Genomic DNA, 23,520 nt, shown 5'->3' with positions numbered 1-23,520 from the left:
TTTGTTTACTGTTTTTGTCGTTAGGATATCCTTTTCACTTCACAAAGTTTTCATGATATTTTCTTTTTGTCTGCATTTCGATCCACTATTCGTAAAAAGTGTTTTATTAGGTCCTTTGGGACTGATCTAGCCCATCTTCTGCTTTACAGTCCTTGGTTGGATGTGCATCTTGCAGCTTGCATATGCTTGGCTTATCAGATCTAATCTGCATCATCCTTGCCTATAGCTCTTTTAGTTGAGGCTGGAGATTAACCAAAACATTTGAATATGGTAAAACCACTCCAAAGCCTCTTTGTACCAACTCTATCAGTATTTGGTAACTTGGTAACTTAGCGAGACTTCGATCATTTATGGACTCGGATGCGGGGTATTTGAATAATGTCATACGATTCAGTCCAAGCCTTTTTACGTGGCACAACTGGAGAGAAGGTTTGGAATTGTAACCTCAGAAGATTTCATAATTCTTTCTGAGATATCTATATAAAGACTGCTAGCAGTGATTCTGTCTGAAAACACATTGTATGACTTGAGATAGTTCAAATGTTCGGAGTGTAAACTTGACTTAAAAAAGATTTGAAATACCACTGCTTTGGATACACCATGGCTCTTAACTCCATATAACTCCCCAGAGTCCACAAGGAAGAATCTGCCTGTCCAACCGCAACTGAGGAATCCTTATGCACCTCGGGGTTTGATCCGTGAGGGGCTCGGTCTTCGTGCGAGTATCTGTCATGTCTGATACAATTCATCTCAAATGACTTTGATCTCTCCTCTCTTCAACCTTGGAGACATACAAAACTTGCATCTGAGTGCGTTCTACTTCACTATTTTCGAAATGGCAGCTACAAACCATGTCCCTACGCTCGCATCCGCGGCTATCCCGTCATTTAACTGTCCACCGGGGACAAAGATGTACATTTTAAACCTAGGAACACTCGAAGCAGATGAATCATGGTTCGTATAGACATTTGAAGCTGGTCTGATTCTGGTTCTGGACTTATCTTATATAGGCTTCTTCGAGGTGTCAACGCGAGCACACTTAGCAATCCGAACCCGGAACATAAACGTCGTCGATTAATTCTTCTTTCAGCTCTGATTGAGTACCCCGGTGTAGGACTCATTCTCTATGAAACCGGTTGTGCAGAGGATATCAATGTTGTACGTTGCCAATCTTCCCCCCCAAGATGAGGACTCGTGGATAGTATGTATTTCACCTATACTTACTCCATATAGAAATGGCCAGCACCTGTAACAGATGTCTTCCCCCGAGTCGAGTACAAAGAAGAACACAAACTCCCAGCTGCAATAAAAGCATCAGGCCATGACATCAAAGACGTCAAAGCCGTGGTAATAGGCCATCTCCACCTCGACCATGCCGGAGGCCTCGAGCACTTCATGGACACTAATATCCCAATCTGGGTACATGAAGAAGAATTCAAACACGCCTGTTGGGCTGTTGGCACAGGTGCCGACCTAGGCGTTTATCTAGGGCACTACATGTCTCTAGAGCGACTCAACTGGAAAACGTTCACGGAGTCCCAACTGGATCTCTTTCAAGGGATTATCTTACATCACTCGCCGGGACATACGCCTGGATTGTGTATTATGCAGGTAAATCTCGAGAAGGATGGGACGTTTATTTGGACGACGGATCAGTTTCATGTGGTGGAGAATTATGAGTTGGGACATCCGCATGGGGGTCTGGCCAGGGACCATAATGCTTGGTATCGGAGTTTGAATATGATAAGGCGGTTGCAGAGGCTTTTTGGGGCTAGATTGATTTTCGGACATGATTGTGAGGTTGCGGGGGCGTTGATGGCTGAGAAGAGCTTTTTTGAGTAAAGAAATCTTTCAATTTCACATCTTGCATCTAGTTTGTCCTTAAGGGAAGCATATTGATTCTACCTGAGAAGATGTATACTACTTGCGGGGTTGGAAATGCAAAGATTCTTTTATGAATCGTTTCTTTAAGGTCGGAATTTTGTTCTTCTACGCCATAATGTATCTAGTTTCGCCAAACCATGATACCGTATGGATCACGATCAGCCTCGCTAACGGAGACTTCAACACTGGCATCTTGGTACACTTCCTCAGATGAGGAAGTAGTAGCTGCTCCACCCTGCTTAGCGTTATCTTGGATTGCCTGGAGAACGGCCTTTCTCTCCTCCTGCCAAGTCTGTGAAATCTCGCGGAGAAGCTGATTTTGCATGACTGCACGCAGGTATCCACGCTCGGAGTTCGAGTGAGCCAACGAGATAACGACGGATCCCTTTTCTGTGGCTGCAAGAGCCTCGTGATGGCTCATTTCACCGGTGAATAGAAGATCGGGGATTTGACTGCCACGAAGGAGCACACCAGATCCAGATCCGGGACACATGCCAACTGTACGGATTTTGATGTCGTTGATAGACTTTCCTTGGGGAGTGGCGATAGGGATGCCGCCCGGAAGACCGACACCACCGGCGATATGATCAATCAGCACGGTAAGGGGCTGGGGCTCGTTGAATGTAACTAGGCGACCTGCACCAGCAGACTCGAAGCCCTCTGGGATAGAGGCTGGCGGCGAAGGGTGAATGGTAGATCGGGAATGAGGTATTTGCTGGGAAGCGATGGCTGATGCAGCAGTCGGAACGAATTCGGCATGGGGGTAAGTGGGTTCGGAATAGAGCTTCGAGTCACAAGTCTTCAGCGTGCGCTTTGGGGCGTCTGACTTGAATGTACCGGTAACAACGTCACAGAGCCAGTCGGCCATGCCGCCCGGGACGGTGTCAACGGCGGTATGAGGGGAGTAGACGCTGATTCCATGCTGGGCTAGTCGTAGCAGAGATCTTTGCTGGGTATCATCTAGAGTAATTGACTTGAGACCACGGAAAATGATTGGGTCTGGGACACGATTAGCTCAAGTCTATGAGTATAACGATAATAGGTCTTGTGATTTCCAAGGGAGGGATTCTTGATGAAACAAGCAGTGGTGGGAATCGAATGAAGGATTCATGCTGTAGACATACGGTATGCAACAATGGTTGAATCCTGGCGCCGAATTGCCTCATCCGCCACTGCTGTGGTCAGGTCAATGGCCAGCAGCACCGAGTTCTTCTGGCGACGTGATGGTTCAAAGGGAGCTTCCAAAAGTACTGGAACAGAACGAATGATTAGCTTCTTGCAACAAAGTTCATAAACAAGAATATAGATATGTAATATCGACTTACACCCAGTATTATCAAAGCTTTTATCAGCCAATGCCTCAGGGTATCTGTGTATAGCGGGTCAACAGAAAGCTCCAGGAGAATTGCGGGGAGCTTGAACCCTGGGAAACGCACAGCTTTCTCATAGAGCTAACCACCGCTCTGGTAAAGGGTGAGCATGCAGGAGTAGATGACATGTTGGAATAGTATCGTAGGCCTAAGCGTAAAGAATTCATGGACTTTGCAGCTCAATGCCTTCAAAGGTCCAAGATATAAAGGAAGATTCTATGTGGAAACAGTATCAGTGACGTTATCGGAGGCGCTATCTTCACGTGCTTGTGCACCAGCCACAATGGCCGAATTTGTAATACAGACGAACCTCATCAATTCGCGTTCCAACTGGAGAGCTTGACAACTTATTCTTGACTCCCATCGTGCTTAATGTTCTCCCGCGCCTCTTCCCTCACTGTCCTGAGCAGAGGTTGTCGTTACCTTCTCCGTCCCCTACCCGCTCACAGCGCTTCGTTCTCTCTCTCCGCACGTTCCTTCGCCGCTGTCAACGCTGCCATGGCCGATACCTCGGGTGTTACTGCAGAGTCGCTCAAGCTCAAGCTGATTGAGCAACTGCAGGCGCAACATGTGGAGATTGAAGACCTGTCAGGTGAGGACTTTGCGCTTTGAGATACTTCCAGCATATATTAATGAATTCTTTGTGCAGGCGGCTGCGGCCAAGCTTTCCAAGCCGTGATCGTTTCCCCGCAGTTTGAGAGCAAGAACATGCTTGCACGTCACCGTCTCGTTAACTCTGTCCTCAAGGCTGAGATTGCTGCCATTCATGCCTGGACCCCTAAGTGCTACACCCCCGAGCAGTGGCAGGCACGCCAGCAGTAAACTGCATTCATCTGCGAGACAACTGCAGTACTCGATATGAAAGGAGATTCAACGCCTAGACTGGAATTCCAGTGGGCGCTCATTCATAGCCTGAGACTATGCACTTTCTCATTTCTTCTTACAAGAATTCTTCCAAACTTCTGATGATACCTTAGGATAGTGGGCAGGGATGCCTGCTATCAGGATTTGTGTGTACGATAGAACTTAATGTCCATTGACTTATCTCAAAAAAATTATATACCCAGGCTATGACATTCTAAGGTTATGTAGATCATATTTGGAGCATTTTCGCCATACTCTATAGTGCCCTCGGGCGTGCTACAGGTAGCCTTCAGTACAAAAATGTTCGAATTAAGTAAGTATTCCAAAGTTAAAGGTCCATCTAAATTTAAGATCAATTGATTGATTGAAATGGATACTGACTGGAAAGAAATCTCAATCAAAAATATGACCTCGAGAGCCATGAATAATCTTATGGGACTAGACTATGAGGGTAAGATTAAAATCTAGGTATAATTGAGCTACATACTAGAGGGTAATTCAAACATCTGAACGAAATCATTGCATGTAGTTTATTCAATGTTGAATCTATGAACTCCAAATGGTAAATGACATTAAACAATGACAGCAGTCTAACTTGAACCTGACCAGTTGTACATTTGTCCGTGTCCATCATCAATCTAATATGTATCTGGTCGAATCCGACGATGGGCGAGTCGAATTAGGTTATTGAACCCTGGAATGAGTCGATACTGACAGTATCAAGAGCCCCAAAGTCTAGTTAAGAGGCTCGATATCGAACCGAAGATTCACAGTATCATCTCCATCGCCACAACTATAAACCTTTACACGGGAAATCCGACGAGATCCGCGCTGAAGGCCACTCAGAACAATGTAGGCTACGGTTCGTCCAATACGAGTGCCCATAAGTTGAAAGTATTCTGGAGTGCCATGTTGCCAGGTTCGAGTCTCCTGGGTTGGCCATGCACTGTACAGATCCTTAGTGATAAAATTACAAGTCTGTTCCTCGATAACGAATGAAACAGAAACATGTCGCAGGTTCTCAATGGGTGACACACTATTGTAAAGGGCCACCACAACCTCGGACATGCGGACGCGGCTGTCACGCGCACGATGTATATTGTCAATAACCAGATGACCGTTACCAGCTTGGACATGTCCCATACAGAGAAAGCCATCGTATCGTAAGGTCAAAGCTGTATAGTTATGTGGGGGCCACTCGCGGTCCTCCGGGATGCAGAGGAATCGCTCCACGCCCTGTGGATAAACACCATCATCTCGAGTAAATATAGGATCTACGCGCATGATCTGTTCAAAAGTAAGCGAGGTTCGTCGAATAGGGCAGTTAGGTGCATTGGGGGTTTCAATCCATCGAACTACCCGAGCTCCTCGAGGTTGTAGCCAGCTGGGTGCAGCAGGACCGTCAATATATTCAGGGCTTCCAGAATCTGCAAGTTCATCAGAACACACACAGGGAAGCAAGCCACAGATACAATCCATTTTGACAAGCTGAAGTAGTTATCTGAGTTCTGTTCAATGTAAGAGATGTCAAATCCTGGATACTGACTGAGGTCTGATCTTGTTGTCTTCTGTTGTTGTATCTGGTTGATGGATGCTTAAGGAATTGGACATCAAGCACGTATTTATGCTTGCCAGCAGTGTCAGTGAAGGCCATATATGAGTCCCCACATTGTAACAAAATAAAATGGATCAGACAAAGATATCTGGAAGGATTTTCGGTCAATAATGAATAAGAATATAGTATCAATAACATCTAACCTTGGAAAACAATGGAGTATAATAATCTCTCTTGTCTATCACAATGCGTTTCAAGATCAAACACTGATTTAGCAACATTTGAATGGAGAACATTGATTCATTGTGTCATTGTGCCATTGTATCTTCCAAAGTTCAAATTGATACCCTTGTAGTCTATTTCCAGTGAATAAAGATCACCACGAGGAATCATTGTCTAGAGGGCAGCCAAGTCATTAACGCCGATTCTATAATAAGAGACAACTGAGAACAATGATAAAGTGGAGAGATTTATCTAGATTTACTTAAAATAGTATATCAACCCGAGTGTTAGACTAAATGCATTTAATCCTATATATGATACAAAGATAATACTGTCCCTGTAGACCTCGGGGGCTATGAATAGAAAATCCAAAGTTTCATCATTTCATCATCTTTGAGAACATGCATGTGAGGTCTTCTCACACCCTAATCAATACTCTTCGGTCTCAAAAATACTAGGCCTTGAGATAAACTTGCGTCTGAAGAACCCGGAAATACAGGTAAAAAAGACTAGAGAGTCTTCAATATTAGAGGGAATTTTCATATTCACTATCTCAGTACATACATGAAGAGTATTTCGTATCTTTACAGCTTTCCTGCAAATTCTCTTCCGACTTTTCCTGCTCTTCCATTGTAGAGCCGACGATGCCCTGTATCTCTCCTGCGACGGTACCCGCAAGAACTCCCACGCCTATTATACCACCATCACTTGCTTCTCGAAGGAAGATACTTTTCCCTTCACTCTGTGGTCCTGCCTTTATCACCAATCGATCAATGTATCGCTGAATGGTCTGTTTATAATGAGGGTAGTGTTGTATAACACCTCCAGATACCGCCACAACAAGCTCCTCGGGTCCCTTTTGCCAGCCTGGTATTGAAGATCCGAATTCAGGCACTTCTGTCTCGCGTTTTGACGTTGACTGGAATTTATTTGATGGATCCTCTGTTGAACAAGGATTTCCGGTATCTTGAAGTTGGATCTCGCGTGTGCAGGCGAGAAGGCCGACAGTCGCAGCGGCAATTAGCGCAGCAGCTCGATTCTGTACAGCGGCTGCAATCGACCGTAGATGACCCGCATACTGCGCAGTCCATTTCCATTCACTGGATTCTGGCGCTGGAAGCTCTTGCGATAACTCTTTTGCGAGGTATTCATCAGAGTAACTGGGTGCCACTACCAAGGACAAAAACTCTGTGCTCAGAGTGTACTCTTCCACCAACTTTAAAGGTAAGGAGGAGCGAGGCATTGCCTTTGTGCTGTGAAACCAATCATAACAAATTATTCGCACTAGCTCTCCAATATACCGACCTCCAACCATATATTCCAATGGCTGGAAACCAGGTCGGTTGCAGTGCGCATCGAGTTCCGAATCCCATTTATTCACAATCTTCAGCTCTTGAATAGGTCCGCTTGAGCCTCGGAGTGTCCACTCAGTTGAGACAATGGTATCCTCGGCATCTGGCTCTTTCTCTCGAATATGTCGAATTTTCGCTTCTTGGAGGTCTGTCAATTTCATGGGTACTGCTGAATTGCAACCGGCGCCAACAATGAGGCCCATCACGACCCGCGTGTTGGGTAAAACTCGAATCGAGTAAGCGAGAGATGCAAAAGTTGAGATCGTGTCGTTAGTCATGACGGTAAGTTTTAATTTAGGGAGACAATACTTCTTCTGTCGCTTGGCGGGAATCTCGTCTGGATCTTCATCTGAGCGTCTTGTATGACACTCATACCCATCAAGCAAGGCCTGCCGAAGATTCAAAGAAGATTTTAGAGTGAACCCTTTGCCTGTGGGCATCAGAATAGCCTCATTGAGGAGCGTTTGCCTATCAGCGATGTTAGTCTTTCAGTTATGACTTAAACTAGCGAGGGCAAGGGATGATGATACACACTTGATAGGGAAGCAAAAAGAGATTCCAGCAGTAATCTCGGATGGAGCATCATCTTTGGAATTGGCTAGGTCATCATGAATGACTTCTGCGATACAATCTCCAATCCATGCAAATAATGAGTCCGCCTGGTCTTGGCGCAGCCGATTCTCAATAGGCCACGCTTTCTCTAGCGTTCGTCGAACATGTGAGTGTTTCCCTACTTGCTCCTCGCCCAGCAAGTCAATGAATGCCACTCGGAGATAGAATAGACCAAGATAGACAGCTAAATAGTGTCCTTGTTCACGGCCAGTAGGTAGACGAGTGGTGGCAGTGGGGAAAAACTGTTCCGAGGAGCCCGCCGCCAGTTCACGATACGTGACTGATAGACGGTAAGACAAGCGGTATAGCTGGTCAATTTCGATATTGAATGGTTGTAGGAGTGTTTGAAGCTCAGGATCTGTTCTAGCCATGGTGGTAGGATGAAGATGACAGATGCAGTGCCTTGGGCATGTTGCATGTTTTGATGATCCGTATTTCGTCTGACTATTAGCCGTGGATGGCGGGACCAATCAGTGACAATCACATCGGTCAACATGAACGACCAGCCATCTACATTACTTTTTTTATGGTTGTGAAATATTGAAAGGTGTGATAGGTTGAGGAATATGAAAGATAAGCGGGGAAATGAAGGGAGAGTAGCATGGTTAGTAAATAGGCGCCCAGGCTGCTGTACTACCGTCCATTGAACAATGATGAAGCTTTCAGGCCTGAGCATGCGGACAATTCTCATGAGTTTACAAAAGCATGATTTTTTATGCTAGAAAATAATATTTAGCTTATATTTATTTAACATCACAACAGCGTATACATATGTGTAAAGGTGTTGGAACCATGATCATGTGGATATTGCCTCTAGTTGTAATGTGCCTCCAGCTTTTAGAACCAAGACTTACGAGACGCACATTTTGACTGGTGGGATTTTGAAGACGTTAAACGTTTGATATGTAATAATTGACCGCCTACCTAGGTGGTAATCATAGTACTAGTGCATGCTGATCTTTCATTTGGGAGGCCATTCGAAATCCCTCCACGGCTGGCCCTTCGTGTCTTTCGCTAGGTCGTTCAAAGTTCGCCATTTCCAACGTTGGTCTTCAGGATTGACCAAGCTATTATTGTTTCCCATTGCATCGAAAGTGTGATTGAGTTTATTCTCCCCCATCAAGAATCGCAGGTAGTTCGCAGGATCCCATGAAGTTGTCGAGGTCTGCTCCTGCTTGTACTTCTGGAGTGGAATTTCCCCCACTTGGATAGGCCCAGCACCAGCTGCTTGCATGATATCTGCTATTTCCACAAAAGAGCGTGTGTCTCCGGCTATATGAACCGTATCTGGGATTTTTGTCTCCGGCAAAGCGGCCAGCGCAGCGACTGTCCTGCCAACATCGCCAAGATCCGTGAATGAGATCGGTGAATGAGAAGATCCCACACTTTCATATTTCCCATTCTTTGTGTTGAATCCAAACCATGGGCCGATGCTGTCTTCTAGGAAGAGACCACAGAATACTCGGCAGATCTTGATGCTGGGATTCAACTCCTGTGCTAAAGCTAGGTTTTTCTTCTTCTGGTCCCACTCCGAGTGCGAAAAATCGTGCACATAGTGATCTGCTCCAAACTCAGATGGGAAGTAGATACGGACGTTTGTATGAGGAAGCGCACGAGCGAGATTCGCCTTGAATGCGTGTCCTGAGTGTCCGATTGTATCGACGAGGATGTCGACTCCTTGAAGTGCGTCTTTGAGATTGGCGTCATCGTATTTTCGTGTGGTATATTTTTTATTTTCGTTCGCAGATTTCGAAGACTCTTTTCGCGATAAGAGGATTATCTCTGAGAATTGATCACGGAACAGAGGGGAAAGAAAGGCTGAGGTGACATGCTGCCCCAAATGACCCGTAGCTCCGGCAATGGCCACAACAGGGCGGATACTCGAGGCCATGATGGATAACAAGGGTAAAATCTGACTATTAGAGCTTTCTCTAATTGATTTTTCTTTATAATGCTGATATGATCAGATTCAAGTTCGACATTTGAATATTCTCTTTATATTCCAAATCATGCCAAGTGTTCTACGTCACTATTCAATTGAACAAACACGGTCTCTGAATGCTGATTGGTTGAGAGAAGAGTTTGTTTCAAATGCAAATCAATCAAACTTAAGATTATCCAATCACATTACATTGAGCGGAATAAGTCCGCTGTTTGCAATCAATTTAGGGTTTTGCTTATATAGATCAAGGCATCGAACATTTGAACATTTTTATCAACATGAAAAATCACTTCTACCTCACAAAATTACGTTCAAAAGACCAATACCCAAGATCTAAATAAAACAGAGCGCAAGTATCATACATCATGGGATCGGAGCTTCCAATGTCTTCTCATCTTGAAGAAGCCCTTCACTTCCTTCTCAAGAACCAGAAACATGAGAATTCAGCATGCCATAGTTGCACACATCAACAAGATTCTGAATGGATCTTAGAGGCAGACACATGGTCTCAATTAGAGGCGGTTCGAAAGATGCTTTGCCAACGACCCGCAGTCCCTCAAATCCCTGCCGACACTCTCACCCATATCGAAGCCGTCATCAAACACCACAATAACCACAAATTGCACACATCAGCCAATTCGATCAATCCTAGCACAACGATAACTCGTCATGACGAAGCCAGTCCCGAGAAGTCTACACTGAATCTATCGATCTGGAAGGGCGATATCACAACACTCACCGATATAACGGCAATCGTCAACGCCGCCAATACTCAACTTGAAGGCTGCTTCCAACCTGAACATCGATGCATCGATAATGTCATTCACTCCGCTGCTGGGCCCCAACTTCGAGACGCCTGTCATGATGTTATCGTTTCACAGGGATACAGAGAACCCGTCGGTTCTGCAAAAATAACACCTGGATTCAACCTCCCCGCCCCATGGGTTCTACACACCGTTGGTCCACAACTAAGTCCTAGACAGAAACCTCAAGCACATCACAGAGCTCAGCTCGCTTCTTGCTATAGAGCTTGTCTTGATGCTGCAGATTCTTTGCCTCCTTCATCAAATGGAAAGAAAATCGTTGTCTTTTGCTGCATCTCCACGGGACTATTTGCTTTCCCTGCTGACACAGCTGCGACCATTGCAGTTGAGACTGTTGTATCATGGTTTCGAGATCGATCAACTTCTTCCATCACGGATGTTATTTTTGATACATTTCTCGAGAGTGATGAGGTTCTTTATCGAGGTTTATTGGAGACTTTACCTGGTCGGGTCCCCTCACTCGCTCCTGAAGACGCTATCCTTGTTCAACCCAGCCCTCCCACATCAGTTCCCGTTCCAGCAGTTCCCATATCTAGTGTACCAATTCTGAAAGCTCGCGAATGGCTTGCAGGTGCTTCTCATCTTATCATTACAGCGGGTGCAGGCTTATCAGCTGCAGCGGGGTTGGATTATACCTCGACTACACTCTTCCAGTCACATTTCCCTGCTTTCAAAGCGAAAGGTCTGCACAGGTTATACGATGTTTTCGGGTATAACGGGTGGGATAATCCATGTCAAAAATGGGGATACTACTTCCTTCATCTTGATATGGTCCGCAAATGGCCTGTTTCACCTATATACGGACTCTTACATGAGCTCGTGAACGAATTCTCGTCCGCCTCGGCTGTACCTTCATCTTCAAAGTACCACATCCGCACAACAAATGCAGATGGATTCTTTGTGAAGAATGGGTTCCCTGCTGAGAATATCTCGACTCCGCAGGGTCAGTATGCGTTTTTGCAGTGTTTGAGGAAGTGTAGAGCTGATGCAGTGTTCGCTTCTGAGCCTTTTCTTAAGGCTACGTTACCATTTATCGATCCTGTCTCGCAAAGTCTTACGAATGAGGAACTTGTGCCGATGTGTCGTTATTGTGGTGGAGAGGTGACGATCTGTGTGCGTGGTGGAAACTACTTCAACCCTGCACCATTTCATGCACAGGAGAAAGTCTGGAAAAGATTTCTGGAGCGAGTCCATGAACTGGATCGTGGGACTGAACACAGTATGGAGACTGGCAGTGATGACTTCAATGGTACAGTTATCTTGGAGTTGGGAGTTGGGGTAAATACTCCCGGTGTGTTACGGTGGCCGAATGAGGATCTCATCGAATCGTCGAGTGGAGTTCGATTGATTCGCGTTGGCATGGATGCTTCTGGATGTGTTCCTTGGGAGATGGAAGAGGAAGGTCGAGCGATTGGGATTCTGGGAGATATTGGCATAGCGCTCAAGATGCTTGTTTCGAAATGATACTTAGAAGTAGTACTAGTATTCTGAATCCGACCCAGTCATGCCGAGATATACATTGGTCTAAACTTATTGAACGATCCAGAGAAAAAGAAGGAAATTGCGTAAAATCATTGAAATTGTTCTTTGTCCTCAACCGGCCCCCAAAATCGCTGCAATGACAAAAATATCCATGAGATGCTCTAGTTCGACTCCATGCTGAGATACTTCTCCTCCGCCCCACGAATACAAGCAATATTAGCACCGAGCTTGTTAATAGTCTCAATGAACTCATCATATGGGTCGGAGTCGAAGACAATACCACCTCCAGCCTGCAGGTACGCAACACCATCCTTAACCATCATTGTTCGCAGAGCAATGCAAGTATCCATGGCACCAGGTTCCTCGCTTGAGCCATCAGCGTTGGCGCTGTTGTATCCGAAATATCCTACAGCACCGGCATAGACACCACGCTTCTCACCCTCCAGCTCGGCGATCAGCTGCATAGCGCGAATCTTGGGTGCACCGGATACGGTGCCTGCGGGAAAGATAGAGCGGAAAGCATCGAAGCGGGTCTTGCCAGGACGCAAGACACCGGAGACCTGTGAGACAAGGTGTTGCACGTGCGAGAACTTCTCCACGACCATCAGGCGGTCAACCTGGGTGCTCATTGGGTCACATACTCGGTTCACATCGTTACGGGCCAGATCCACCAGCATGACGTGCTCGGCACGGTCCTTCAGACTGCTACGCAGCTCATCGGCCAGCGCGGTGTCCTCTTCCAGAGTCTTACCACGCTTCACGGTACCAGCAATGGGGTGAGTGATGATCCGTCCGCGTTCTTCCTTCACAAGAAGCTCGGGGCTAGCTCCCACGAGCTGGAAGTCTTGGCAGTCGATGTAGAACAAGTAAGGGGAGGGGTTGACGGTGCGGAGGTGACGGAAAAGGTTGTAAGGGTGAAGAGACGTGGGTCGAGACAGACGTTGTGAGGGGACGGTCTGGAAGATATCTCCCTTGCCAATGTGCTCCTTCAGCTTCTTGACATGGCTTTCATAGCCCTCTTGGCCGATATTAGAAGTGTACTCCTGGTTTTGAATGATATGACCCTGTGGAGGCAGCGGTGTGCGGTCCTGCAGCAAAGTCTCAATGGTGTTCTGAATAATCTCCTGGCCCTTGCGGTACGCAGGCTCGATATCGGCGTCTGATGCAGGGATTGGAACATAGGTGATAACCTTGACAACCTGGAAGAAGTGGTCGAATGCTACAATAGTATCGAACAGCATGAAGAATGATTCCGGTACACCCAGCACATCCTTCATGGGGCGAGCAGTCTTCGGTTCAAAGTATCGGACACAGTCGTAACCAACATATCCGATCGCTCCAGCGGTCAGAGGGGGGAGGACCAACCCGGGGACAGTTGCAACCCGGAATTGAGAGAGTTCTTTCTCCAAGTATGGCAGGGGGTCAGCCTCGGGGCCATGGCCTGGACCAGTCTTGATCACCTTCCGGGGGTCTAAGAAGCAATTTGATGAGTCAAAAGATCGGATGAATAGAAACTCTCGTCGCAATGATCACACCCACCTGCACCAACAAAACTGTATCTTCCAATAGTCTCTGTCGTCGCTGCGCTCTCGTACAAGAATGACAATCGGGAACTATATAAGTCAATCGGCGAATTAGCCCTTCTTAGTCCAAAATGTCCCCCGCTACGCGGGGCAGGGCTGGCTAGTTCGCATTGTGAAATGCACCACCTACTTCTCAGCGATTTTCAAGTATGCCAATGTAGGAGTCAACAGATCCGCAGGAATCGAGGCAGTCACGGGCAACAGGTTGGGAGCGAATTGGGAGTTTCTCGACTGCGAAATTACTTCTCGCGCCGTCTCTAGGGACGGGACAGGGTTGATCTGAGTCATCGCGCACATGTCGTTAGCAGTCTGGTATTGGCAGTCGCATGACAATTATAGTCGCACAGGGGCATACATACTGGAGGTGCCATTGTCTGTGAGATTTGCTGTTTAATGTCCGGACAAAGATTGGAGACCCGATGACACAGGGATTTGGCGGTGGAAAAATGGCCTTTGCTGTGGGGCTTTGGCTTCGGGTGCGCGTGGGGAGGTATGTATGACTGACTATAGTGCTAACAAGTATCTATATTGGTTTTTGTAGCTTTGAGGATCAACCAAATATATTCAAGGATGATAATTGAGTACTTCAAATCGAGTATCAAGGGCTTAAAGAGAATGCAAAAGGTGCAAAAGATACAAAAGAGACAAAAAGACCATGGATCCTAAAAGGGTTAAGCGCGGGGAGTTGATAATCGTTTATCGATAAGCGACCAGGATTCCCTGCGTGTTTTGCGTCTGGAAGCTGCAGATCCCCAGCCACATCTGCAATTCTGGCGCCATTGAGCATGTATTCTTTCATATATCTACGATGAATATAAGTCATTCTCAAAGCACAGATATCCTTATGGAATCACCAGAATTATATACTAGTCGTACAACGACTAAGACTGTCGTCCGGCAGTTTATACAGACCGAGCATAGTTCCACGACAGAGCTCCGCCCAGCCAGAGGAACGCCATGGCAAGACCGCCTGGCGGAGCTGGCACGCCTAGCGTCCGCATCCTTTGGTGCTGATAGTAGGGATAGCGATGCGGGTCCATTAATTCATCAGCACCTCGATGCAATCGAGTCTATCTTGCGCGATCCGCGGCCGCAGCTTACAGATGAAAAGACAACACGTAAGGGCAGACGGCAGAGCTTTCGCACGAAGTCTTTACTTGGTGAGCCTGATGCGTCCGATCTTGAGGAACCGGATTGGCTAGCGAAGACTCGCTATGATGAGCGTCGTTGTCAGCAAATGTCATCGGAGTTGACGACGCTCCTGGGGGAGGTGACTACATTGAATCTGGAGCTGCAGCAACGACGGAAGGAATCGGTGCAAATCCGTGAGCTCTATGAAGACAAATGTCGAGGATTGACAAGAACAGTGGCTGAGTTGGAGGATGAAGTATCCGAATTGTATGTCATTAGGTTTATTGATTGAATTGAACAGCACTGACGGGTTCGAAACTCTAGGCACTCTGACTTGAAACAAGATGCAGTTGAGGTGGAAGGAATGCAAGGCACAGTTCATGGGCTCCGGAATTGGATTGAAGGTATGCGAGAGGGTCAGAGAGAAGCCCGAGCCACGAGAGATATTGCACGAAAAAATATGCGACGATGGGGTGGTCGAAAGCCACCTTTTGAAATGAGTGAAACTGATGGGGAGATGGTATTGGATGGTCTGAGCGCTTGGATGCGTGGATGGAAAGACGTTGAAGATGAATTCCAGGTCCGAGCGCGGGGGCGGAGGACTCGGAGAGAACAGAGACAACAGTTGCGAAGACACGATCTCGGGATGAACACTACCCCCGATAATCTGTCGTGAGATGAAAGGGCTGTACTACTATATGTATATACAACTATGACGCTATGAAAATCACGAGACACACGAGTTTAGTTTATCAAAGATGATGCATTTTTCTGCTTCAAGATCCAAAAAAAAAAAGTAACAAGAAAACCAACCCGCCGATGACCGACCCCCCCAAGGTGAATAGAGTCTGAAAAGTAAAGAATTAAGAACGAAAATGCCACTGGCAGTAACCCAACCCTCGCCAAAGTCCCGTTCGCCGTGCCCAAGTCCTGTCCCAAGTAACGTATGCCGTAATGCATCTTCTAAATCAAGAAAATATGTCCAGAGAAAATATGTAGAACAAGATTGGTGCTGATAAGTCGACATATGCCATGATCAACTACCGAATTGGTATCAGATCTTGTTCCTGGAAGGGATCAAAGAGTTCCAACCTTGGAAGGTTGAGTTAACCACATACATAGTCAAACACCCTTTTTTCAGACCAAAGGAGGCCCACGTGATCAAAAGGCGCGTGGCAAGGATGCCAGGTTTCGCCTTCTTAATGGGTTGATTAGACCGGATTTATGGTCGCAGGATTAAATTTGTGAGAATGGTGACTTGGGAGTCACGCCATGAGACCAAAGGGAAGAAACTCGGCTGAGTTCAACACATTAATAAAAGGAATTAGGTGATTTCTCAAATTTTTTGTTCTTGTTTATTCAGGTAAATCGGTCACCGTTGCAAATTCACAATAGACATCTGGAAATAAATTAGTAAGATATTTGATGCGAGAGAGTAATAAAATGTAGTGGAGAGACGTACCTTATTTCCGAAGCCAAATGCGAGTTTTTTACCATCAGGATCCCATGAAAGCGCGGCATCAATTGAGTTGCTATGGCCATTCTGTCCGTTTGTTGCAGAATCGGCTTCCTCTTTTACCTCGCCCGAGCCTGGAGCAGCCCATACAGACATGGGTTCACTGCCGCGCTCAGCATTCCAAATGAAGAGACGATCTTTGCTGACTGCGCCAAGGGCATATCCATCCGGTGAAAACCCACCCGCAAGAGCGGGCGTGTTAGAACCTACACGGAGATGATGGACTCGTTTGTACTCCTTCAGGTCCAGATCGACATTCCACACGTTGACGGCACCATCAATCGAATATGAAGCAATCGTAATCACGGTTTTCCCTGTGATCGAGGAGCTCCGTCGCTGGGCAGGCGACTGAGGACGAATATCGATACCTGTGATGGCCTCCCGGTGCGCATTCTCGATTAGAATATCGTGGGTTGGGATCCAGATCGATAGATTTGTAGAACCGGCCACAACAGCCACTGGACCACTCGAAGCCTGAGTACAGCGAAGGAACGTCCACGCAATTTCGCTGTCCTGGGACTTGAACTGTTTAACCAGTCGAATATTTTGGTTCACTTCACAGTGGTAAACCACCCCGTCACCACAAGCAAAGACGTCATTTCGACCGACCCAGACCAGATCATAGATGTGACCGTCTACGACCTGGGGTGGTGGGTACATGTCTGGTTGTTGGGCGCCATCCCAGAGTGCCAGCTCAGAGGTTCGTTCGTCGGAGGCCACAATCACCAGTTGAGGACTATGTTCGGCCCAATGTAAGCCACTGATTATTCGAGGAAGATCCGGAAGAAGGTCGACCACATTGCCCTCGGAGTTGTACATGGTGATTGCACCCTTTGTGTCCCGAATCGATGCCACGGCCAATTTGTTTCCGATTCCATCCCAGGCAACCGCGGATACATAACCACCTGTTTTAAAGTCGTGAAGTTTCTTCTGAACGGGTTCTGATGTCGACGATAATTGCCATAAGCTACATCGAGACTCTCCTCGAGTTACTAGTATAGTTGGGTCTGCTGGTCGCCAAATAGCATTGACCACGTGATCATCAAGGTCTAGGCAGGCGGTGTCGGGTGTCAAATCAGCAGCCTTGGCGGGGGAGATCTGGACGCCAATGCTGGTGCCCGTGCTGAGAGTGGGTTCCTGAGGCACCTCATCGGCCCCCATGCTCACATCCCCGTCCCCATCCACCGGCTCCGGGATAGGTGAACCTGGCTTGCTCTCAGTCTCGGCGTCGACTTCCATAGAATCGCCATTGGTTTCATTATTTTGATTCTCTCCGGGAGTCTCAGGCGCATGGCCATTGGTGATGCGCTCAGGTGCGGGTTCTGGCGCGGGGGCCTCGGTGACGGTCTCCCGGCTTTTCAAGGCAGTCGCTTCAAAGGGTTCTGGGCCGAAGAAATTGTCGTCTGGTGTAAAAGTAATGGGATTACCCTCCTGTTGATAATGATTAGGAATCTCCGTGGGCTAAATAATCCAGTGAGGCCGGGGGCCTCAACGGGTATCAAATTCAAAGTTGTCGCGTCCAACCTACCTTGTCAATCGAGGATTCCAGCTCATGATACTGCAAACCTTTTTGCACAAGCGAGACCAGCGCATGGGTTTTGATGTGGCGCGCAAAGGGTAGACTTTGTGGGTCTGGATACCACGCACGCTGCAGTGATACAGCAGCTTCACCATGGCCTGTAGCACGAGATTAGAATGAGCGATGTCAAAACAGACCAAATGAAGGTTGCCTCCAGTTGTTTGTATTAATGCGCGTTTGGTCTTGAATGGGTCTAAAGCGATGGTGATACAAAGGGGGAAGAGAACCGAAATGAAAAGACAAAAATGATGACACCAGTTACTAACCTGACTCTTGAAGGTACCTGGATAAAACGGTTAGTTCGGATAGCATTAGACGGGACTAGAGAGCTCGTACCTCCATATTAGGTAGTTGACGTGATGCGATGTAAGGTCGGGTTGTGCCATGATTACATGTGCGACCACTCAGAGGCGGAACATGCCAGATGTGATGGGGTTGCTTCCGCAAGGGAATAGGGAAAATCAAAAAAAGTGGAGGTTTGGGGTGTTGAAGTTTCAATGTGGAGCAGGAGCCGGAGAAAAAGAAACGGGAAAAAGGGGAGGCTGATCCCCAAAAAGAAAGACGCGCTCAGTCTTGGAGGTGTCGGTGCACGTTTTTTCCTTTTCAATGTGGAGTTGGGAAGTGGGAAAGTTGGGGGTGGAAGAAAGAAAAGGGAGAAGGAGTGGGAGATGAACGAGGTTCCACCTAGGGCGGAACTTTGAGGATCGGAGATCAAAGACAGGATCTAGGGAGAAAGGAAAAAGGGACGAGATAAATTGAAGATGGAGAGGAGCTTAAGCGCACTAGCCACTGATTGCTCCATCTTGAAATGACCGCAAGCCAATCCGATGTGGCGTTTCCTTCTGGGGTCGCCTGTTCTGGTACCGGCCACTCGCTTATGACGACTCCACCAGGATTCTAGTGTAGAGACTATATAGATTAAAAATGTATATAGATAAATAGATTTTATTCTTATATTCAAATGTTCGATCTAGATCTTTTTCTTTTTAATGATACTATCATTAGAGCGGGACTTCTGGTTCTTCTACTAGTAGCGTGCACCAGCTGCACGCACCCGAACCCGGCAACACTGCAGGGCGGCAAAAGGTGGATCATAGCGCATTCCAGATCCCGCTGAGGATTACTGTATATTTGCGATGAATATAGGTATCTTTTTGAAGAAATAAGATTTAAAGTCTCTTTTTTATCTGAGTAAATTTAATCCTTCAAATTCACTTTACTATATCTTCATCAGAGGAGATATTATCTACATGGGATCTATAAGATAGAACTTGGAATGACGCCCATCTCCCAGGTCAGGACAAGAATCTGACTAACACTAACCCTTGACCAACTAAATTAGTACTTAGTATATACATTGACATTTCAATTACACTATTATTGGCCCATGGACCTCAAATTGTATACATGGAAGAATCAATTATTTACTCTCTTTTATCAATATGATAAGCCTGCATATGTCACTGCTCATGGTGACAGAAATACATGGAGTTGCTGGAAGCATCATCTGGGCAATCTAACTGTTGAATGATTCCAAGGTTCTAACGTAACTAGATCGATATTGGGGGCCTAGTATATCAGGCCACAGACCCCAGGTGCCCATTCAAACATTAATGCCTAGGCCCTTCTACCTACTGTTTCAAGATTATTGGCATTTAAATACTTCAATAATTAGAATACTTTAGATTGAATTAGTGCCAATGCCGGCAAATATTCAAACCTCGAGTCATTTTTCCAAGGTTGAGCACTCTGGTATTCAAATATTGACATGATATATGTTAGTCCACACCCAGTGCATGAGTACGAACAGCCAAGCATCAAGATGCACGAAATATAAAGAGATGTACGATGTGGATCCTAATTGGCCTCAGGCTATTCCAGCCAGATTGTAGCATGCAAATCAAAAGTGACTGGGACATTGAAGATCAGCCTGGTACTGATTGATGCGTAAATACCTATAGAGTGGTAAGTACGGAGTTAGTAGGTAGTACAGGGCCTCGATATTGACTACTACATAGTAGTAGTACTAAATAGCCACACAAGGAGCATCCAAGGATGTAGCTCTGGAGTCTTATATTTATTAAATCATCATAAAGACCAAATGCTTCAATTTAACAAATTACAAGGGCAAATACTGCCGCCGGCGAATATACTATGTATGTGACGTGGAGTGCACTAGTTGTTTCAAATGAGCTACAACCTTGGAAGTATTACTAGTGAGTGACTATCTAAAAATTGTATATTCATAGAATCTTAGAACACAAATTAAGTCACCTGATATTTTGACAAAGACATCTGGACAATTTAAACTGCAAAAAATCTCATATAGCGGAGAGCTAACACTTGGAGTTCTCTCTAAGTTGGGACTGGTGGATCCGCCCAAGTCAACTTCCCGCTAATCGTGTCGCTTCCTCCATCTTCAACTCCGCGGTCTACAACAACACTGCGGTCTCGCCGCGCGAGCTCCTGGCCAAGATGCCCATTCGAGTCAATATTCCCCCTGCTACCCGCCTATTCCTTGTTAGCCTTCTCGCCTTTTCCTTACTCTACAACATTGCTCGATGGCGTGAACTCGACTACACCGGCGCCGTTCAATCCACTCCACTCATTCCCTACTTGACTCTCGTTCCCTCTCGTTTCTTCTACTACCCTTGGACTCTGATAACTGCCACCATCGTTGAGCAGAATATCTTTACAGTGCTCCTGAATGCGGCTACCATCTTCTATGGTGGCAAGTATCTCGAGCGTGCTTGGGGCTCCCGGGAGTTCAGCAAGTTTATCGCAGCTGTCACCCTGATCCCTAATGCCGTGATTATTCCTATTTACCTCATCTGGGGTGCTATGCCTGGCCAGCAAACCAGAGGGTAGGTTTTTCTTTCTCTAAAGTTCATTCCTTGCCTTCGACTTACATTTCCGTTTCTCGTATCTAGTCTTACCCAGATCTGTGGTGGTGTTGCCATCCAGGCTTCCTTCCTCGTCGCATTCAAGCAACTTGTGCCGGAACACAATGTCGCTATCTTCAAGGGTCTGGTCAAAATGCGCGTCAAGCATTTCCCGGCCCTCTTCCTCCTTCTCAACGCCCTCAGTGGAATTATTATAGGAACGGACACCGCCGCCGTCTTGGCTTGGATTGGCATCCTGACTAGTTGGACGTACCTCCGTTTCTATAAGCAGCAGCCCGACCTGACTGGAACATCAACCAACGGTATGGGTATTAAGGGTGACGCCAGCGAGACCTTCGCATTCGCCTGCCTCTTCCCCGATGTGATGCAACCCCCAATCGCTTTTGTCGCGGACCAGATCTATGCTGTGCTGGTGGCGGTCAAGATCCTGAGACCCTTTTCGGAGGATGATATCGCATCTGGAAATCAACAAGTCATGGCCAGAGGGGAAGCCGGTCTACCGACTCTTCTTACAAACCAACGTGGAGGAAGCTCTCGTGGTAAGCGTGAAGAGGCTGAGCGCCGCCGCGCTTTAGCACTCAAGGCGTTGGACCAACGTCTACAAGCTGCTGTATCAGGCGGTCGCTCAAATGCCGGCCCATCATCACTAGCGCAACCCAACTTAGGACAACCGCGCCCAACAACACCGACTCCGTCTGCCTCCACCGGGCAGGCCATGCTTGGTGGAACCAATTATAATCCAGATCACGCATAAGTTCGGAACAGGCGTTTGTGGATATTTTTGGCTTTTAGGTCGACGTGTTGGACATATATCACTCTGGGCGGGTTGTTCATGTCTTCTTGGTTGTAGACCCCTGAGCATCTTATGCTGTCGCACCTTTTATCTCTTTTTCTCATGATGTACATTGCCCTCATATCTTGGTTCCCTTTCGAGCCCTCGATTTTCTACATACCTCTTTTGGTGTGTGATTTGATGACCTGTTTGCCTCTGCTTTGACTTCTTTTTCATATTATTTCAAATAGGCTACATGTTGTCACCCAGTTCGAGACTAGGCCTTTTGTGTATTTTCCGATTTGAGTTCCATCAGCTCTATACCAGTCATAAGTGATCAACCTTTCAATGAAAATTCAAAAATTATGACACTCAAATTGAATACTTCCGCTCTGTCCACGGTTAGTGGCAAGCGATGAGCAAATGTGGCTTATAGTTCCCAAATAATTGAAGAATATGAAGGATCAGACAGTACAATTGATGTCAAACCGGCTCAAACAATGATGGATGTCTTTGGGAGGAAAAGAAGTAAAATGTCAAGTTTTCCTCTAGATCAAATGTATATTAGACAAGGAGAAGAAACAGATAACAAGCTATGCTACAGGTGGATTTCCGCCTCAACAGGAAACAGAAACCCAGTATGGTAAAACAGAACATATCCACACACGGATATGTCAACTACTGCTTCTCAACCTCACCTCTCGCCTCAGCAAGCATACGCTCCTGATCCTTCTTCGCTTGCCGAATAGACTTAATGCGCTGACGATCCCCAGGAGCCCGAGCAGTAATATCCGCCAAATTCTTCGCATTAGCCTCATCATCAGCCGTAGGCACAAAGTCCTTAGCACCAGTTGAAGCCTGAACTCGTCTCCAGATCTCCTCAAAGTTCAAGTTCTTCAAATCGATCACAGCGCTCTTCTCGTTCGCCTCCGGGGCAGGCGCGTACTTATCAACAACAGGCTTTGAGCCTGCGATTCCAGGCGCTGTGCTGCTCAGTCGCTCGGAGTAGTACACCGTTAGCACGGCGGGACCATCTTGCTCGTCTGTTGGTTTCACGGTCATCGCGACGCTGGGGTTGTGGTATTTCAGTCGGGGAAGAGCTCGGCGCCAGAAGTGTCGCGCGCCTTGGTGGCCGTTGTAGATCTTGCGGGCATATGTGAGGTGCAGGCGAGTAACCGTGGGGAATTCTTTTGTGGCAGTGGCTGCGTTGGGGAAGAGGGCTGCGCCGACGCCTGTTCGGACTTCGAGGATCTGATTGTAGGTGGATTGTTAGTTCTCGTATTTTGGCTTGGATGTTTTTTTCCTTCTTGTCTCGGTCCAATGCGCTTCAGCATCCATATGGATTTTCAGTATCTTGGGATTTATGTCGAGGGTTGAGGCTCAAGATTCCGGAGATGAGGAAATTGCATGGGATGAGGTAGGGGTGGTTTACTTTCTGTAAGTAGAAAAAAAGATTTCGGTTAGCCAAATAAAATTTCACATTGTTTGAGCCTCTTAGACAGAGAGGGACAATTGCCCTGGTCAGGATTGCATACTGTATTGAGCTTCCGCATCCGCTTGAAGAAGTTCACCATATTGGCAGATTTGGCCGCGGAGCGGCTAGCTTGGATATAATAAAGATCGGTTGAGGGTTGGCGGAGTTTATGGGTGCGTTAAGTCACTTGATTTGGTTTCGAATATGGTGATTTCGGTGGTCTCGTAGATCTGGGGAAATTTGTTGCGGAAACTGTTGCGTCTCAAAGTTGCTCCGTGATATCTCGCACGTGACCTCCGATACGGCGATACGACGTATAATTTCTATATACTAGACTAGATCTCAATTGATACTACAGAGATAATTTAAGTCTTTCAATCTTTTAAATGTCAATCTGAAATATTTATCAGTAAGTAAACCTTCTTTATTATCGTAGAAAGTGGAAATTTTGCCTT

General features: G+C 46.6%; 12 protein-coding genes across 12 annotated transcripts; 5 read left to right on the top strand and 7 right to left on the bottom strand.

Annotated features, from left to right (window-relative positions):
- Nucleotides 1-754: 754 nt before the first annotated feature.
- On the top strand, nt 755-1,842 carry N7483_005316 (N-acyl homoserine lactonase family protein; the record flags this gene model as incomplete). The annotated part of the gene is made up of 3 exons (XM_057088753.1): nt 755-954; nt 1,011-1,158; nt 1,234-1,842. The coding sequence occupies 3 exons, from the start codon at nt 755-757 to the stop codon at nt 1,840-1,842; spliced, it is 957 nt and encodes a 318-aa protein (XP_056948582.1).
- Nucleotides 1,843-2,005: 163 nt separating this feature from the next.
- Nucleotides 2,006-3,382, bottom strand: N7483_005315 (Nif3-like dinuclear metal center hexameric protein; the record flags this gene model as incomplete). The annotated part of the gene is made up of 4 exons (XM_057088752.1): nt 2,006-2,883; nt 3,009-3,134; nt 3,210-3,253; nt 3,321-3,382. The coding sequence occupies 4 exons, from the start codon at nt 3,380-3,382 to the stop codon at nt 2,006-2,008; spliced, it is 1,110 nt and encodes a 369-aa protein (XP_056948581.1).
- Nucleotides 3,383-3,626: 244 nt separating this feature from the next.
- On the top strand, nt 3,627-4,076 carry N7483_005314 (uncharacterized protein; the record flags this gene model as incomplete). Its single annotated transcript, XM_057088751.1, has 2 exons — nt 3,627-3,846; nt 3,904-4,076. The coding sequence occupies 2 exons, from the start codon at nt 3,627-3,629 to the stop codon at nt 4,074-4,076; spliced, it is 393 nt and encodes a 130-aa protein (XP_056948580.1).
- A 777-nt stretch (nt 4,077-4,853) lies between these two features.
- N7483_005313 (uncharacterized protein) lies at nt 4,854-5,597 on the bottom strand (the record flags this gene model as incomplete). Its single annotated transcript, XM_057088750.1, has 1 exon — nt 4,854-5,597. The coding sequence occupies one exon, from the start codon at nt 5,595-5,597 to the stop codon at nt 4,854-4,856; it is 744 nt and encodes a 247-aa protein (XP_056948579.1).
- An 851-nt stretch (nt 5,598-6,448) lies between these two features.
- Nucleotides 6,449-8,230, bottom strand: N7483_005312 (hexokinase family protein; the record flags this gene model as incomplete). The annotated part of the gene is made up of 2 exons (XM_057088749.1): nt 6,449-7,715; nt 7,782-8,230. 2 exons carry the CDS (start codon nt 8,228-8,230, stop codon nt 6,449-6,451), a joined length of 1,716 nt encoding a protein of 571 aa, XP_056948578.1.
- A 590-nt stretch (nt 8,231-8,820) lies between these two features.
- On the bottom strand, nt 8,821-9,750 carry N7483_005311 (isoflavone reductase family protein; the record flags this gene model as incomplete). Its single annotated transcript, XM_057088748.1, has 1 exon — nt 8,821-9,750. One exon carries the CDS (start codon nt 9,748-9,750, stop codon nt 8,821-8,823), a length of 930 nt encoding a protein of 309 aa, XP_056948577.1.
- A 416-nt stretch (nt 9,751-10,166) lies between these two features.
- On the top strand, nt 10,167-12,089 carry N7483_005310 (uncharacterized protein; the record flags this gene model as incomplete). Its single annotated transcript, XM_057088747.1, has 1 exon — nt 10,167-12,089. The coding sequence occupies one exon, from the start codon at nt 10,167-10,169 to the stop codon at nt 12,087-12,089; it is 1,923 nt and encodes a 640-aa protein (XP_056948576.1).
- A 179-nt stretch (nt 12,090-12,268) lies between these two features.
- On the bottom strand, nt 12,269-13,978 carry trpE (anthranilate synthase TRP2; the record flags this gene model as incomplete). The annotated part of the gene is made up of 3 exons (XM_057088746.1): nt 12,269-13,578; nt 13,647-13,720; nt 13,821-13,978. The coding sequence occupies 3 exons, from the start codon at nt 13,976-13,978 to the stop codon at nt 12,269-12,271; spliced, it is 1,542 nt and encodes a 513-aa protein (XP_056948575.1).
- A 556-nt stretch (nt 13,979-14,534) lies between these two features.
- N7483_005308 (uncharacterized protein) lies at nt 14,535-15,497 on the top strand (the record flags this gene model as incomplete). The annotated part of the gene is made up of 2 exons (XM_057088745.1): nt 14,535-15,088; nt 15,146-15,497. 2 exons carry the CDS (start codon nt 14,535-14,537, stop codon nt 15,495-15,497), a joined length of 906 nt encoding a protein of 301 aa, XP_056948574.1.
- A 696-nt stretch (nt 15,498-16,193) lies between these two features.
- N7483_005307 (WD40 repeat domain-containing protein) lies at nt 16,194-18,302 on the bottom strand (the record flags this gene model as incomplete). Its single annotated transcript, XM_057088744.1, has 5 exons — nt 16,194-16,220; nt 16,284-17,768; nt 17,866-18,014; nt 18,183-18,199; nt 18,253-18,302. The coding sequence occupies 5 exons, from the start codon at nt 18,300-18,302 to the stop codon at nt 16,194-16,196; spliced, it is 1,728 nt and encodes a 575-aa protein (XP_056948573.1).
- Nucleotides 18,303-20,391: 2,089 nt separating this feature from the next.
- Nucleotides 20,392-21,573, top strand: N7483_005306 (rhomboid family protein; the record flags this gene model as incomplete). The annotated part of the gene is made up of 2 exons (XM_057088743.1): nt 20,392-20,780; nt 20,847-21,573. 2 exons carry the CDS (start codon nt 20,392-20,394, stop codon nt 21,571-21,573), a joined length of 1,116 nt encoding a protein of 371 aa, XP_056948572.1.
- Nucleotides 21,574-22,269: 696 nt separating this feature from the next.
- N7483_005305 (mitochondrial 54S ribosomal protein mL61) lies at nt 22,270-23,165 on the bottom strand (the record flags this gene model as incomplete). The annotated part of the gene is made up of 2 exons (XM_057088742.1): nt 22,270-22,842; nt 23,127-23,165. The coding sequence occupies 2 exons, from the start codon at nt 23,163-23,165 to the stop codon at nt 22,270-22,272; spliced, it is 612 nt and encodes a 203-aa protein (XP_056948571.1).
- Nucleotides 23,166-23,520: the final 355 nt, after the last annotated feature.

This window comes from Penicillium malachiteum (genome assembly GCF_028827825.1).
Source record: "Penicillium malachiteum strain IBT 17515 chromosome Unknown utg000002l:1.0-8849297.0:1.0-8852440.0, whole genome shotgun sequence".
Lineage (NCBI taxonomy): Eukaryota > Fungi > Ascomycota > Eurotiomycetes > Eurotiales > Aspergillaceae > Penicillium > Penicillium malachiteum.
The sequence above is the reverse complement of the archived record's forward strand: the minus strand, read 5'-3'. Positions and strand labels throughout refer to the sequence as shown.